General features: G+C 44.7%; 1 protein-coding gene across 4 annotated transcripts in view; it reads left to right on the top strand.

The window, feature by feature from the left end:
* Positions 1-2,174: 2,174 nt before the first annotated feature.
* mgaa (MAX dimerization protein MGA a) overlaps positions 2,175-14,159 on the top strand; it is a 33,827-nt gene continuing 21,842 nt past the window's right edge. For 3 of the 4 annotated variants that reach the window (XM_076085198.1, XM_076085201.1, XM_076085200.1), the window contains exons 1-4: positions 2,175-2,306; positions 4,813-5,996; positions 8,162-9,959; positions 13,494-13,599. In XM_076085198.1, coding sequence (XP_075941313.1) covers positions 4,888-5,996; positions 8,162-9,959; positions 13,494-13,599 — 3,013 coding nt within the window. In that variant the 5' untranslated portion in view covers positions 2,175-2,306; positions 4,813-4,887. The remainder of the gene's footprint in view (positions 2,307-4,812; positions 5,997-8,161; positions 9,960-13,493; positions 13,600-14,159) is intronic. The other variant, XM_076085199.1, reaches the window with a different exon arrangement.

Consider the following 14,159-nt stretch of genomic DNA (forward strand, 5'->3'; position numbering starts at 1 on the left):
ACATACACACAGAGATACATAGTCACACAGAGACACTCTCACACACACAGAGATACAGTCACACAGACACACACAGAGTCTCTCTCACACACAGAGACACTCTCACACACATACACACACAGAGATACAGTCACACAGACACTCTCACACACAGACACTCTCACACAGAGACACTCTCACACACAGAGATACAGTCACACAGAGACACTCTCTCACACAGTCACACAGACACTCTCACACACAGACACTCACAGAGATACACAGTCACACACACATACACACAGAGATAGTCACACAGAGACACTCACACACATACACACACAGAGATACAGTCACACAGAGACACTCTCTCTCACACAGACACACACAGAGACACTCTCACACAAAGACTCTCACACACACAGAGACACACGGTCACACAGACACTCTCACACACAGAGATACAGTCACACACAGAGACACTCACACAGAGATACACGGTCACACACAGAGACACTCTCAGAGATACACGGTCACACAGACACACAGACACTCACACACAGAGACACTCACACACACAGAGACACACACAGAGATACACGGTCACACAGAGACACTCTCACACACATACACACAGAGATACAGTCACACAGAGACACTCTCACACACACAGAGATAGTCACACAGACACACAAAGAGTCTCTCTCACACACAGAGACACTCTCACACACATACACACACAGAGATACAGTCACACACACTCTCACACACAGACACTCAGAGATACACAGTCACACAGACACTCTCACACACACAGAGACACTCTCACACACAGAGATACAGTCACACAGAGACACTCTCTCTCACACAGTCACACAGACACTCACACACAGACACTCACAGAGATACACAGTCACACACAGAGATACAGTCACACAGAGACACTCTCTCTCACACAGTCACACAGACACTCACAGAGATACACAGTCACACACAGACACTCACACACATACACACACAGAGATACAGTCACACAGAGACACTCTCTCTCACACACACACACAGAGACACTCTCGAAACACGACCTTTCATTATTAAAGACTACTTTAACTCAGCAAACAATCTACTTCCTGTTTACACGTCACCATCATGCTCAGTATGTGAAGAGTCACGTGATGTTTGTTTACAGGTGTGTTAGTCTGGACGGAGATGGTTTTATTAATGTGAATGAACCCTTAATGTTGTGATCTATAACAGCTCAGGAGCTAAGCTAACAATGCTTCAGACTGTTTGTTTACCTTCATCTTCACACAACAAATTCCATCAGTCCTCCCCCCCATTGCGCATTCGCCGTATTCCACGCGCCATTGCCGCACAGACGTGCATGCGCAGCCTAACGTTACATTTAAACAATAGTGGAGGTTTTAAACGTCATTAGTAACAGTTACACGTCATCGATCACATACACGCTGCTACGTTCATGGCGTTACACTCAGCCGTAAATCAGAGTTTTACGACGTAATAACGTCCGTAACGAGCTAACGGTAATTAGATGACGTCACTGTACTAACCGTCCAATAACAGGAGATCCGTTAAACAACATGGCGGCGGCTCTTTGTCCGTTAGAGGAGGTGGTGTGTTCAGGGTCTCTCCTGTGAGGGCTAGTGTTTCTCACTAAAATTACTCAAACGCACCACGTCCCTCATTCTGGTTTATTACATTAACGGAGACTCCCCGGAGGGGTCATATCGCGGTAAAAACGAGCAGTGAAATACGTGACCCGGTCTCACGAAGCTCTAAAGCTCAACTGGTTTAAAACACATTTAATTCCGCTATCAATCACCAACAAACACGGTTAACCATTAAACTACCGACTGTGTTCCGGTTAAACCTCCTGATCTTCAGATCAACCTGATCGATCACTAGATAACCGTTATCAGCTCCATCTGACCCGGTTTATGTTCAATAACGTCCCGTTTCCACTCAAACTGGAGTCATGGCGTCTGTCCACCACATCCGGGTTAGTTTAAATATTCCACGAACGGTAGAGACCGATCTACCGGACAGAAGACACCGTAAATAACGGGACCATAGATCCTCCGGGCCAATATTTTAAACCCAGGTGGCGGCAGCAAAGATGGCGTCCGAGTCTGCGCAGTAGCGACGAAGACGATGACGTTTCAGAGCAAAGACCCCCCCCCCCCTCTCCCCCCAGTTAGAAAAGAGCCACCACGATGCCGACCGGGGCTTTTACGACGGAAAACAGACGGTAACGATCGGATGAACGTTCCACCGTCGAGACACTCGATATGTTCGACACGCAGAAGGTAATCTGTGTGCCGTAAACGGAGCAGACGGTCGTAATGGGTCCGCACGAGACCTGACCGGGAGGTTTACTGTTACATGGGGGGGCAGCCATTACTGATGCTATGCTGCTAGCTAGCTGCAGACCTGATGCTATGCTGCTAGCTAGCTGCACACATGTTACTATGCTTCTAGCTAGCTGCATACCTGATGCTAAGCTGCTAGCTAGCTGCAGACCTGATGCTATGCTGCTAGCTAGCTGCAGACCTAATGCTATGCTGCTAGCTAGCTGCAGACCTGATGCTAAGCTGCTAGCTAGCTGCAGACCTGATGCTATGCTGCTAGCTAGCTGCAGACTCTGATGCATTCACAGTTTAACAGTCCAGATGTTTGTGTTGATCTTTCTTTACAGTAGCTCTAATTATCAGTGGAGTTTGGTTGAGTTTGCGTGTTGTTGGTCAAATAATCTGAATCAGAAGAGTTTAAACGTGTTATTGATGGTTAATAGTAACTTATTCTAGTAGCTGATATCTGGACTGATGCTACTTACAATAAATTATGAATATTTAAAATGGACATCACTGAGCAGGTAACCACTGTTATCACCTGTTGAAGGTAACCAGGTGTTTTCTGCATGAGGCTGATTAACCACAATGTGTTTGTGTTTGATGGTTATGAAGGAACATGTCAGCCAGTAACAGTGAGTCTCATTAGTGTGTTTGAAAGAGATATCAGGCTGTGATACAACATCAAGAAAAGAGAAGTCAAAGCTTCATGTGTTAAAGCTGCATTCTCTCTAGTGTCCAGCAGGGGGCGACTCCTCTGGTTGTATAGAAGTCTATGAGAACATAACTCTATTTCTCTCTTGATTTATTACCTCAGTAAACATTGTAAACATGAGTTTATGGTCTCAATCTCTAGTTTCAAATCTTCTTCAATACAGCATGATGTTCATTTAGTAAATTATGGTCCATTTACTACCCTGAGCCTTCCACTCAGCACTTATTGTATTCGTATTAGTTTGTTTCTGTACTCTTGCTCTGGTTTATGCTCCTAGATGCTTGTTTAAAAATGAGATGCACTTATGACTTCTGGTGACTAGTAGTTCTCTTGAATACCTATGTTGAATACACTTATTGTAAGTTGCTTTGGATAAAAGCGTCTGCTAAATGACTATAATGTAATGTAATTTAATTTAGAGTGAAATAGACCATAAAGCAGGGTATGCTTTAGGGGCGGGGCTACACAGGTCTCTACCGTTGTTTATGTTTTCGTCTCACAACTTTAACCCTTTCAGTGTGTTTTCACTTCGTCGTTCTGTTGTACTTAGCCCCGCCCCCTTTCTGGTTGCAAATCAACAAGATGGCGACGGCCAAAATGCTGGACTTGAGGCTTCAAAGCAAGTCCACAAACCAGTGGGTGATGATATTTACAATCTGTGATACAAACACAATACTTGTTAGTACGTTCGCTGTTGCTTTGGCTACGTGGGATTTTAATGAAGACAAAACTGAATGTGTTTTGTGCAACAATTAGCAGAATATCTGTTCAAGCCACGTTGAATAAATGTGTCTACTAGGGCGTCACACTGACTTCAAATAATCTCACAACAGTAGAGCTGTGCTACAAGTCACCTTATCATGTAGTAGTGGCTTATCATGTAGTAGTGGCTAACATGTTAGCACATAGTTATCTCTACACGTCACCTTATCATGTAGTAGTTCAAACTATGATTTTATTTAACTGCCAGTCCGTCACCACCAACACTCGTATCATCTCTGTTCAGCCCACTGATGTGTCGGTACCATCGGTATTCGCTGTGTGCAGCGTAATGTTAGCGAGTGTGTGGTCTCGAGACCGAGCAAGTGTGTTGTCGGTAATATTATAGCTGAGAAGCAGTGCAGTGGGAGTACAGTTTGGGCTGTTTGTCGGTTAATATATGATACGACTCTTGTGTCTTCACCCTAAAGTAAGGTGGACCAGCTATTCTCATTTTAGTGACAAGCTGCTCCTCAAACATTTAGTGTTCGCTAATGATGGAAAGGTTCACCTTCATCACTAAATAGAAGAATATATCCATGCTGTCAGTTTGTGAAGTCTTCAGTGTACAAATATGATTTCATTTTCTAGATGTCTTTCTTCCACTTGTTTCATGTTGCCTTCACTGACTTGTAGAAAACACAAGCCGACCAAACACAGGTCTCGATGTCTTCATGAGGAATCTCTCTCCAGCTTCGTAGGAGTCAGTTTGTAGCTTTGGTGTAGTGAACATACAAATCCTTCTTTGATATATTCAACCAAACCGAGGGACAAACACACGATACCAACCAGGTGATGTCGATAACACAACCCTATAATATGACTATGGCCTCCTGTCGATCTATGCTGAAGGACTTTGAGGTTATCCATCAAATGCAGGAAAAAGACCAGCAGGATGAGCACTTTGACATCTTGGCCTTGCCTCAGTTTTTCCTATTTAATGATGTGCACAATGTTAAATTGATGAAATCTATCATTTGTGTGTTTTAGGATGCTGTGGTGAACCGTCGTACCAATGTTTAAAAAGCGGGATCCTCCTGCCCTTTAGATGTCCGGAGCTTGTTCATGGCTTCTAAGAAGAAGCAGAAAGGAATGGTGTTCCATCAGGACGGGGCAACCAGCCCTGCAGCCGCACCTGCTGCCGATCATCCACCTGCATGCTTCGCTGTTCCCAAACCAGGGAAGGCGAGCGAAGGCGGGATGGAACAAAACACCCATGTAACCAAAGAAGAGGCAGATATGATGTGTAAACCCAACAGGTACCCATCAAAAGAACCCATCAGGACTTCTGATGGACTTCTTGGTGGGAAACAGCCCGCCAGTTCAAACCCTCAGCCAGACAACCTGTCACCTGACAGCATCTGCAAAGGCATCAAAGTGACGCTGGACAACAACAGCATGTGGAACGAGTTTTTCAGATGCAAAACAGAGATGATTATGACTAAACAGGGAAGCAGGATGTTCCCTTACTGCCGCTTTCGGATTTCCGGCTTGCAGCCATGTAGGAAGTACTTTTTGCTCATGGACATTCAGCCGTTGGACAACAGTCGATACAAGTGGACCGGCAAGAGCTGGCAAGTTGCTGAAAAGGCAGAGTGTCACGTAAAGAGTCAACCATTCGCTCATCCAGAGTCGCCATCAACGGGTCAACACTGGATGCAGAATCCAGTATCCTTTTACAAACTGAAGCTCACAAACAGCATCTCGGATCAAGAGGGGAACGCCGTCTTGCATCCGATGCACCGCTATTTGCCTCGACTGCACGTGGTCCAAACTGACAAAGCTGCAAAAGACATAAAGCTAAATGGTCCCACTGTTGTCACATTCACTTTCCACCAGACAGAGTTCATGGCAGTCACTGCTTACCAGAACTCAAGGTTCTCTCAGCTCAAAGTCGACTACAACCCGTTTGCTAAAGGACTGAAGGAGGAGGGCTCCGGTTCCTGTGGCCTGAAGCTAAAATTGATCTCTGGCAAAGACTCTCGCAAAGATGGAGGCATGACGGCCAACGAGCAACATCCCGTTAAGAAGAGCTTGAAGTCTTTGCTTGCAAACCATAAACCTAGAAGCTCCAAAGCCGTGGACACAAAGCTTTTGGTGTCTGGTGACCCCCACAAGAATTCCACTACAAACGAAGATCAATCAGCTGCCAATGTTTCTGGGGAAAGTTTGTGGTAAGAGTTCAGCTTTGACAATGAAGATGGCATTTTCTTCTTTCAAATTCTTTGTACCAAATGTCACGTTTGCAAGAAAGTACAAGATTGAAGACCGTTTAAAAGTCTGTGGCCATATTTGGGAATATAAGTATTGTTTCTTGTCTTTGCACTAGGAGTTTGTGTCTTTCCCTCTCAAGATGATTCAGTACGTCTCTCGATAGATGGTCTGCATGTCAACATCACCTGACCTCTTGGATTAAGTCAGGAAACAACCTTCACTAGTCTAGATTAGTGAGATGGAGGGTGCTATGAAGAACAGTGTATTTCATGTATCCATAGTAACTCTGTCCTCTTTCTGCACCGCAGCGTTAACGGTTATGACTTACTATAATGGCACTATAATGGTTTCTTTGCATATCCATATGAACGCCCTGTTCTCACCTACAACCTGCAGTTTACAGGTGTATTTAGGGTTTTTATTCTGTCCCCACTACACTGGTGCACGACTAAGTAGTTATTTTGCCAGGCAAAGTCTTTCCACACATTGTTTTTAAGTCCCGGTAGGTTTGAAGTTACATCATAATGAATGGAAAAGCCATCCACCAAGAGGATCAGCTTCTTCCTCATTGGCTTTAAGTGATTTTACATAGTTAAGTTGGAGCTAAAAACTCAGCTGCTAACTCCTGTTTCCCCAGGCAATAGAAACAAACGTGATTGGTTGTCGCTCAACTCGGAAGACATTTGAACAAAGTTGAACCTTCACTGTTGCATGGTTTTGAAGTTTGAGTTTCCACGAGACCTGTTCCTTAGTGGCAACACCAAACATTAGTCAGAGGTAGGGGTGCAACGGATCACAAACCTCACAGTTCGGTTCTTGAGTCACGGTTTGGATAATTTTTCGGATCAGCAAAGAAAAGGGGAGGAGTCAAATGTAACTTTGCTTTCCATTTATTAATTAAAGAACTTCAAGAACACTTAAAGCAAAGAACCTTGGGCTATAGTCTTACATGAAAACCACACTATTTAAGATATTTATTTTCATAAAGATGAGAATATATCTACATAGTGTGGGCAAAGGGTAGCGCCAGATGTGTCAGAATCAGATTTATTGGCCATGTACGCGTACAAGGAATTTTACTCTGGTTTTTCGTTGATCTCCATGTACATACACAGAATTTACAAATAAACAGGAAAAAAATGATATATATAAGAAACAAGGACAACAAAAAGCAAATAAAGTAGAACAGATGTAAGCGCACACACATTTAACGACTATGTACAAAATAAATATAAATATATATCCAAAAAATATATATATATATATATATATATGAACATAGAGTGTCCGTGTGACTCTCACAGAGGGGGCGTGTCTACAGCACCTGTCTGTGTGACTCTCACAGAGGGGGCGTGTCTACAGCTCCTGTCTGTGTGACTCACAGAGGGGCGTGTCTACAGCTCCTCCGTGATGAAGTGAGCGGTCAGTCTTTTCCTCTTCATAGAGGAACGATCTTCATACTGAAGTGGGTGCGTGAGGGGATTTCGTAGCGTGGCTCAAGCACTTTAACCAGATTTTGAAATCCTTTGTTTTCCACAACAGAGTGTCCCCCGTCTCTGACAGACTGGATGGTGTCTCTTCATATGTGTGGACATGTCCGATGTTTTGCCGTTGTCATATGTCTTTCTCTTTAAACAACGCCTACATACTGTCACGGTTTTGTCCATCACCCTCATCCGAAGTTCATTAGAAGTTACGGGGAAGACAAAATTATACCAAACTTGCGACTTAAATGACGCCGGGAGCTTCTTAAGTTCCTCCGCTCGCCATGACTTTCACCGCTAAATGCTTCTAACACGCTCCGTTCACGTGAACACACTACTGCTTTATATCTGCTCACTGACACTCTGCATTGATATTCAGGGACTTGTTACTTGAAAAGAAACAGCAGCAGTAGAACTTTATTACACACTATGATGATTAATTACACTGTAGGAAAAAAAAAAACACTCAATTGATCCGCGGTTCACGAGTGATCCGAACCGATCACGGATCGATCCGTGATCCGTTACACCACTAGTCAGAGACATTAAGCTTGGCTGTGATTGGCTAACGTGGTTTTATTTCTCAATCAATAATTGTGATGACGCTAATGTGATCTTTTTATTTGTCTGATTTCCTTCAGCAGCAATTCACGTCCAGCTCAGAAGTTATTTTCTGAACTCATTCGGGAGGCTCACATCTCACTGCATAGATGCAACCTGGACCAGCTGGGCATCAATAACAGAACCGAGCAAAGCAACTCTAAAACCACATCTTTGAAAAGCAACGGACAAGATGATCCCAAGAGGGACAGAGTTTCTGCCAAAACATCCCCTGCAAAGAAAGGGGAAACTGTTGTTACAAAGAGGAAAGTTAGGGAGGATAAGGACCCTTTCAATTCACTGAACTCCAAAGACAATGTTAGGACGGATTGTTTTGAGGTCGGTGATGTTGTTGCTGGTCCAACAGGGTCCCAGAACTCCTCTGTGGACTCAGACCGTCAACGTAAGCCCGAAGCTCCATCAGAGGTGAAGTCAAAGCAGCATAAACGGCCTCTGCCTCTGCCAGCCCTGGCTCTGTTTCTGAAGCAGCATTCGTCAAAATCTAAACTGGCCAAGAGCAAGCTGGACTCTCCTCCGCCGGCACTCCCATCTGAGTGTCGGTCTGATTCACAGAGTTCTGGTGCAGCTCCTGAATGTCCACCTTCTGATCACGGAAGCAAAGCAACTGGTCCCTCGAAAGACTTCACTGGTGATATCACAGAATCCAACACCTCTGGGCAAACTAAGGCACATCTTCATCCAGATGAAGTAGTTTTGAATGTTACAGGACCAGCAGATGAAACCGCCCGTAAGCCTTCCAGTCCATCATTTCCAGATACTGTTGCCATTACTGACCCAAAGGGACTAAGACCTGATGATTTATTGACTTCTGATTCAGTTGCTGAAAGCAGAGGCCCAGAGCCGGCGGTACCAGATGGTACACCAGTGTTACCCAACTCAGATCAGTCATTTTGTGTTCTTGGCCCATCTTTATCCACCATTCCCTCTTCTCTTGCTACGTCACCCATTCTGTCACCTCCACTCGACACAGTGTTACCTGCTCCGAACTACACACTACCTTCGGACTCTCCAAAGTCTGATTCTTTGCTACCGGACCCTGAGTGTTCCTTGTTTGGCTTTGAGCCTTTGTCTCCCGCCAGCTCTCCTGAGCCGTTACCTTCCCTGCCCATCTCGTTGGCTCTAGAGCTCAACTCCACTCCTTCTGAATCAACTCTGAAAGCAGTATCTCCTGAAGAGTTACAGCACAGTGAAGACTCTGCAGCATCTGTGTTCAAATGGCATACAGTGTTACCTCCACCTGAGCCGTACGTAGACCCTTCATTCACAACATTTCAGCTCGCACAACAGACTCTTCCATTAGCGTCTGTTACGTCACCTTTGTTGCCTCTCCAGACTCTGTCCCACTCTGAACCACAGACTCTTGACACCTCTACTTCCCCTGATCCTGATCCATCATTTCAAGACAACGAACAGCCGCTGCCCTTCCCTGGAGAACTGTCCCCCCTTGCGCTCCAGATGACGCTGTCTCCAACCTTTTCTTCATTGGACGGAGACGGATTGTCCCCCACGCCTTCAATCGCCGACCTTGTCCACTTTTTCTCCACCAACGATGACCTTGGGATGGGGGTGGACTTTTCAAACACGGAGGCGGTGGCTTGTCCCTGCCCACCTCCGAGTACAGTAGAAGCAAATGCACAGGAGCCTTCTCAGCAGGTGCCACCAATCCCAGCCACCAAACCCTGCAGGCACAAGAAGAAGTCCCGGCGGCGAAAGCTTGCAGATAAGGAGGAGAAGAAGATGGGTGCCTCCACCTACACTAAAATGCAGCCTAACCTGGAAGAGGTGGAGGAGCAGTTATTTATCTCATTCACATCAAAGGTAGGACCAAATAAAATACAATCTGTTTTCATGCGATGCAATAAAGTGTAACTTCACCCCCAGGTCTGAGCCTAACTCCACCCACTGCTGAGATGAAACCGCGCCCACGTACGTATGACAAAAGCCTCGACGCAGCGTCGACAGACATGACTACCGTAGTTTGGAAAATAGAGATGTGGCATGATGCACTGAATGTAATTAATTTCACCTCTGGTAGAAGACTTCACCAGGAGAAGAGAAAGCACCAGCTTCAAAGACGGACCAAATTCAGCGCTTTCAAACCAGGCGGCAACCTAATGTCCACCAGGGGGCGACTCCTCTGGTTGTATAGAAGTCTATGAGAAAATTACTCTACTTTTCTCTTGATTTATTAGGGCCCGAGCAACCGTCAACGTCGGGCCAGCGAAGGCCCTATTGAAATTGTACTCGTTTGGGTAAACGTACGCATGGTTGGAGGGCTTGCCATGCATGAAAACTCACCAAATTTTGGGGACTTGTCAGGCCTGGTGAAAATAGCCATCTGAAAAAGAATGCATCTTTCTGTGTAAAGAAATGGCTCTCTAACGCCCCCTACAAGTCGGACCGGCGATACCCCTCAGCCAGTATGTCCGATTTACTTGAAATTCAACACACATGTCCACATCCACGAAATCTACAAAAAAGCCTCTCAGACCCCTGAGCTCCGCCTCCTTAGATTTTCCGCCATATTGAATTTAGTGAAAAACACATTTTTGCGAACTCCTCCTACATGCTGGGTCCGATTTCTATATAATTTGCTGTGGATCATTAATGGACCTATATCATCTAAAGTTATCAAAAGCTTGTTTATATATCTTAGCGTTTACATGATACGGACCAATATACTTCTTAGGGGCGTGGCATAATATCAATACACATAACTTCTCAACCATTTGTCCTAAATTCCCTAAATGTTCAGCATATGTGCACATCGCATCCCGTAACAAACCCCGAGAATTCTTTTGCATTCGACAACTAGGGGGCGGTACAGTAAACTCGCGAATTGTGTTTTTTGTCACTTTTTGCATTTTTCAGCCTTCGTACTTTAACGAACTCCTCCTACAGAATTTATGCGATCTTCTTGAAATTTGCCCAGGATGCTCTTAAGACCTTTGTGATTAAAAGTTATCAAAATCGAGAGTTTTTCTCGAAGAACCTTGGCATGGCATGGCGGCCACTTTGCGTCATTCGGCATGAAAAAGGAAGTTGTTATAACTCCAAGGTACATTATCCAATCTGCACAACACTTCTTATGCATGATGCTACTTCAAGCTTGAACAGACTTCAATTCAAAACTCATAGCGCCGCCTACTGGCTAAAGGAAATGTCATATTTTATACTTTTAATTATTCCTCCTAGCAAGGTGACCTGATTAGTCTAAAATTTGGTAAGGATAGCCATAAGACATTGATGATGCATCATCATGAATTTTGTGAATTTTCATTGAACGCTGTTGCCGTGGCGACGCATCGTTCGCCATGAAAAAGGAAGCTGATGGTTTAGTGGGTTGGGATGCTCAAAAGCTCATGGAACTTTGTACAAGTGTCACAGGTCAAATGAAGAAATAATATCAATACACATAACTTCTCAACCATTTGTTCTAAATTCCCAAAATATTCAGCATATGTGCACATCACATCCAGTAACATACCCTGAGAATTGTTTTGCATTCGACCACTAGGGGGCGCTACAGTAAACCCGCAAAGCCTACTGGCTGAAGGAAATGTCTGATGTAACTCAGCTGGACTTGTTCCAAACGGTCCCAAACTTCACATGCTTGATAACACTCATGGCCTGAGGATGTCTACAAGCTAATTTTCCCTAATACTCACAGTGCCACCTGCTGGCGAAAGGAAATCTGCATTTATTGACAAACACCATCCGATTTACGTGACTTTTACACAATGTGGTTTACACTTGATATAGAGCTACATAATGTACGTGTTCTGTAGCGCTAGGCAGCGGATACAGGAAGCATCGGACTATTTGCAAAGCATCATTTCCAGCATCAAGCGGTCCATGCGGGATTAAAAACGTCTCACTCGCGGACGCGCTGTCCAACGGTCGCGGACGTTCTCTGACGCGCAGGCCGGAGTACCACCAGCACCGCCGACGCGCTGGAGGATGCGAGGGCCCGTTCATCGCTGCTCGCAGCTTTAATTATTATTATAATAATAATAATAATAATACATTTTATTTATAGAGCGCTTTTCAGAGTACTCAAAGACACTTTACATTAAAATCATCAAATATAAAAGTTATACACTAAAAACATAAAACACACAATATCGGTCACACATTAAAAGCAGTTTTGAAAAGGTGGGTTTTGATTTGGGATTTGGATATGGAAAGGTCAGTGCAGTCTCGGATGTGTTTTGGAGAGAGAGTTCCAGAGGGAGGGGGCAGCTATGGAGAAGGCTCTGTCACCCCTTGTCCGGTGCTTGGTCCTGAGTGGAAGGGACAGGAGTCATCAGAGGAGCGGAGCCGACGGGATGGAGTGTGGCGGTGGAGCAGGTCGGGGAGGTAGGAGGGGGCCTGATTATGGAGGGCTTTGTGAGTGAGGAGAAGGATTTTGTATTCGATCCATTGTGGGACGGGGAGCCAGTGGAGGTTCTGGAGAACAGGGGTGATGTGGTCGCGGGAGTGGGTGAGCAGGCGAGCAGCAGAGTTTTGGATGTACTGGAGTTTATTTAGGATTTTGGATGATGTGCCGTGAAGAATGCTGTTGCAGTAGTATATTCTGGAGGTGATGAAGGCGTGGATCAGAGTTTCAGCAGCAGATGAGGAGAGTGATGGGCGGAGACGGGCTATGTTTTTTTTTTAAGTGAAAAAAGGCAGTTCTGGTGATTTGTTTGACGTGGTGTTCAAAGGAGAGGTTGCTGTCGAACTTGACTCCAAGGTTGCGGATGAATTCGGAGGGAGACGGAGTGGAGTTGTCGACAGTGAGGCAGAAGTTGTGACTGGTTTTAGTGAGGGATTTGGGACCGATGATGATCATGTCAGATTTATCACAGCTCAGTTTAAGGAAGTTGGTTTGCATCCATGATTTAATGTCAGTAAGGCAGTTGGTGAGAGTGGAGTGAGTAGCAGTGGTAATAGCCTTTGTGGAGATGTAGAGCTGGACATCATCGGCGTAGCAGTGAAAGTGAAGACCATGTTGACGTATGATATTACCAAGAGGGAGCAAGTAGAGGACTATTACCTTAGTAAACATAAGTTTATGGTCTCAATCTTTAGTTTCACGTCTTCTTCAATACACCATGATGTTCATTTTGTAAATTATGGTCCATTTAGAGTCAAATAGACCATAAAGCAGGGTATGCTTTAGGGCGGGGCTACACGGTGATTGACAGGTCTCTTCGTCACTCCTCCTCAGTCCAGCTATGGTCACTTCCTGTTTACTGGCTGCACATTGGAGCCTCAAGGTGACACTATTAGAACTTTAGACTAATAGTCTTGATGATATGTCTAACTCAATATACATACTGAAAATTAAAAACCCAACTCATACTTCAGGAGGCCCTCAGACTTCACGTTGCGGACTCCTCTGATGGAACGGCTTCACAGCCTCAGACGACACCTGAAGGTCACCTGCAGCAAACAGCTGTCACACCTGAGAACGGTAACAGTACAGAACTGATCATTCTATGTTTACCATGAATGGATTTAATATCTACATATTAAATAGCCGAATAAGGAGATCCATATCAGTTTAATTCTGTGTCCAGTACAGAGATCGGTCCAGGACGTGTTTAGCTTAGCTTAATTTAGACTGGAAACGGGAAAACAGTCCACCAGAGAAGAAAAAGCATCTTTCCACAACTTCAAGTCTGTCTGATGTTATATCTTGTTAACGAGGTAGTCCCCAATTCAAGACCTTGAAGCTAACAGGAAATCAAAGCTAACTTAACAGGATATCATAGCTAACTTCAACAGGACCTAGAAGCTAACTGAGACAGGACCTAGAAGCTAACTGAGACAGGACCTAGAAGCTAATTAAAAGGAACTAGATGCTAACCCAAAGCTATATTTAATTATAAACAAACTGCCAGCTGACAGGAACTAAATCTCTCCTTTATTTGTTAGACAGTGTATAAATGGGGGGAGAGAGGTATGACATGAAACGAAGGTCCGGTGGCCGGAATCGAACCTGAGACATTGTGGTTACATGGCAGTGTGTTG

This window comes from Anarhichas minor, unplaced genomic scaffold (assembly GCF_050575085.1).
Source record: "Anarhichas minor isolate MPS153535 unplaced genomic scaffold, ASM5057508v1 ptg000142l, whole genome shotgun sequence".
NCBI lineage: Eukaryota > Metazoa > Chordata > Actinopteri > Perciformes > Anarhichadidae > Anarhichas > Anarhichas minor.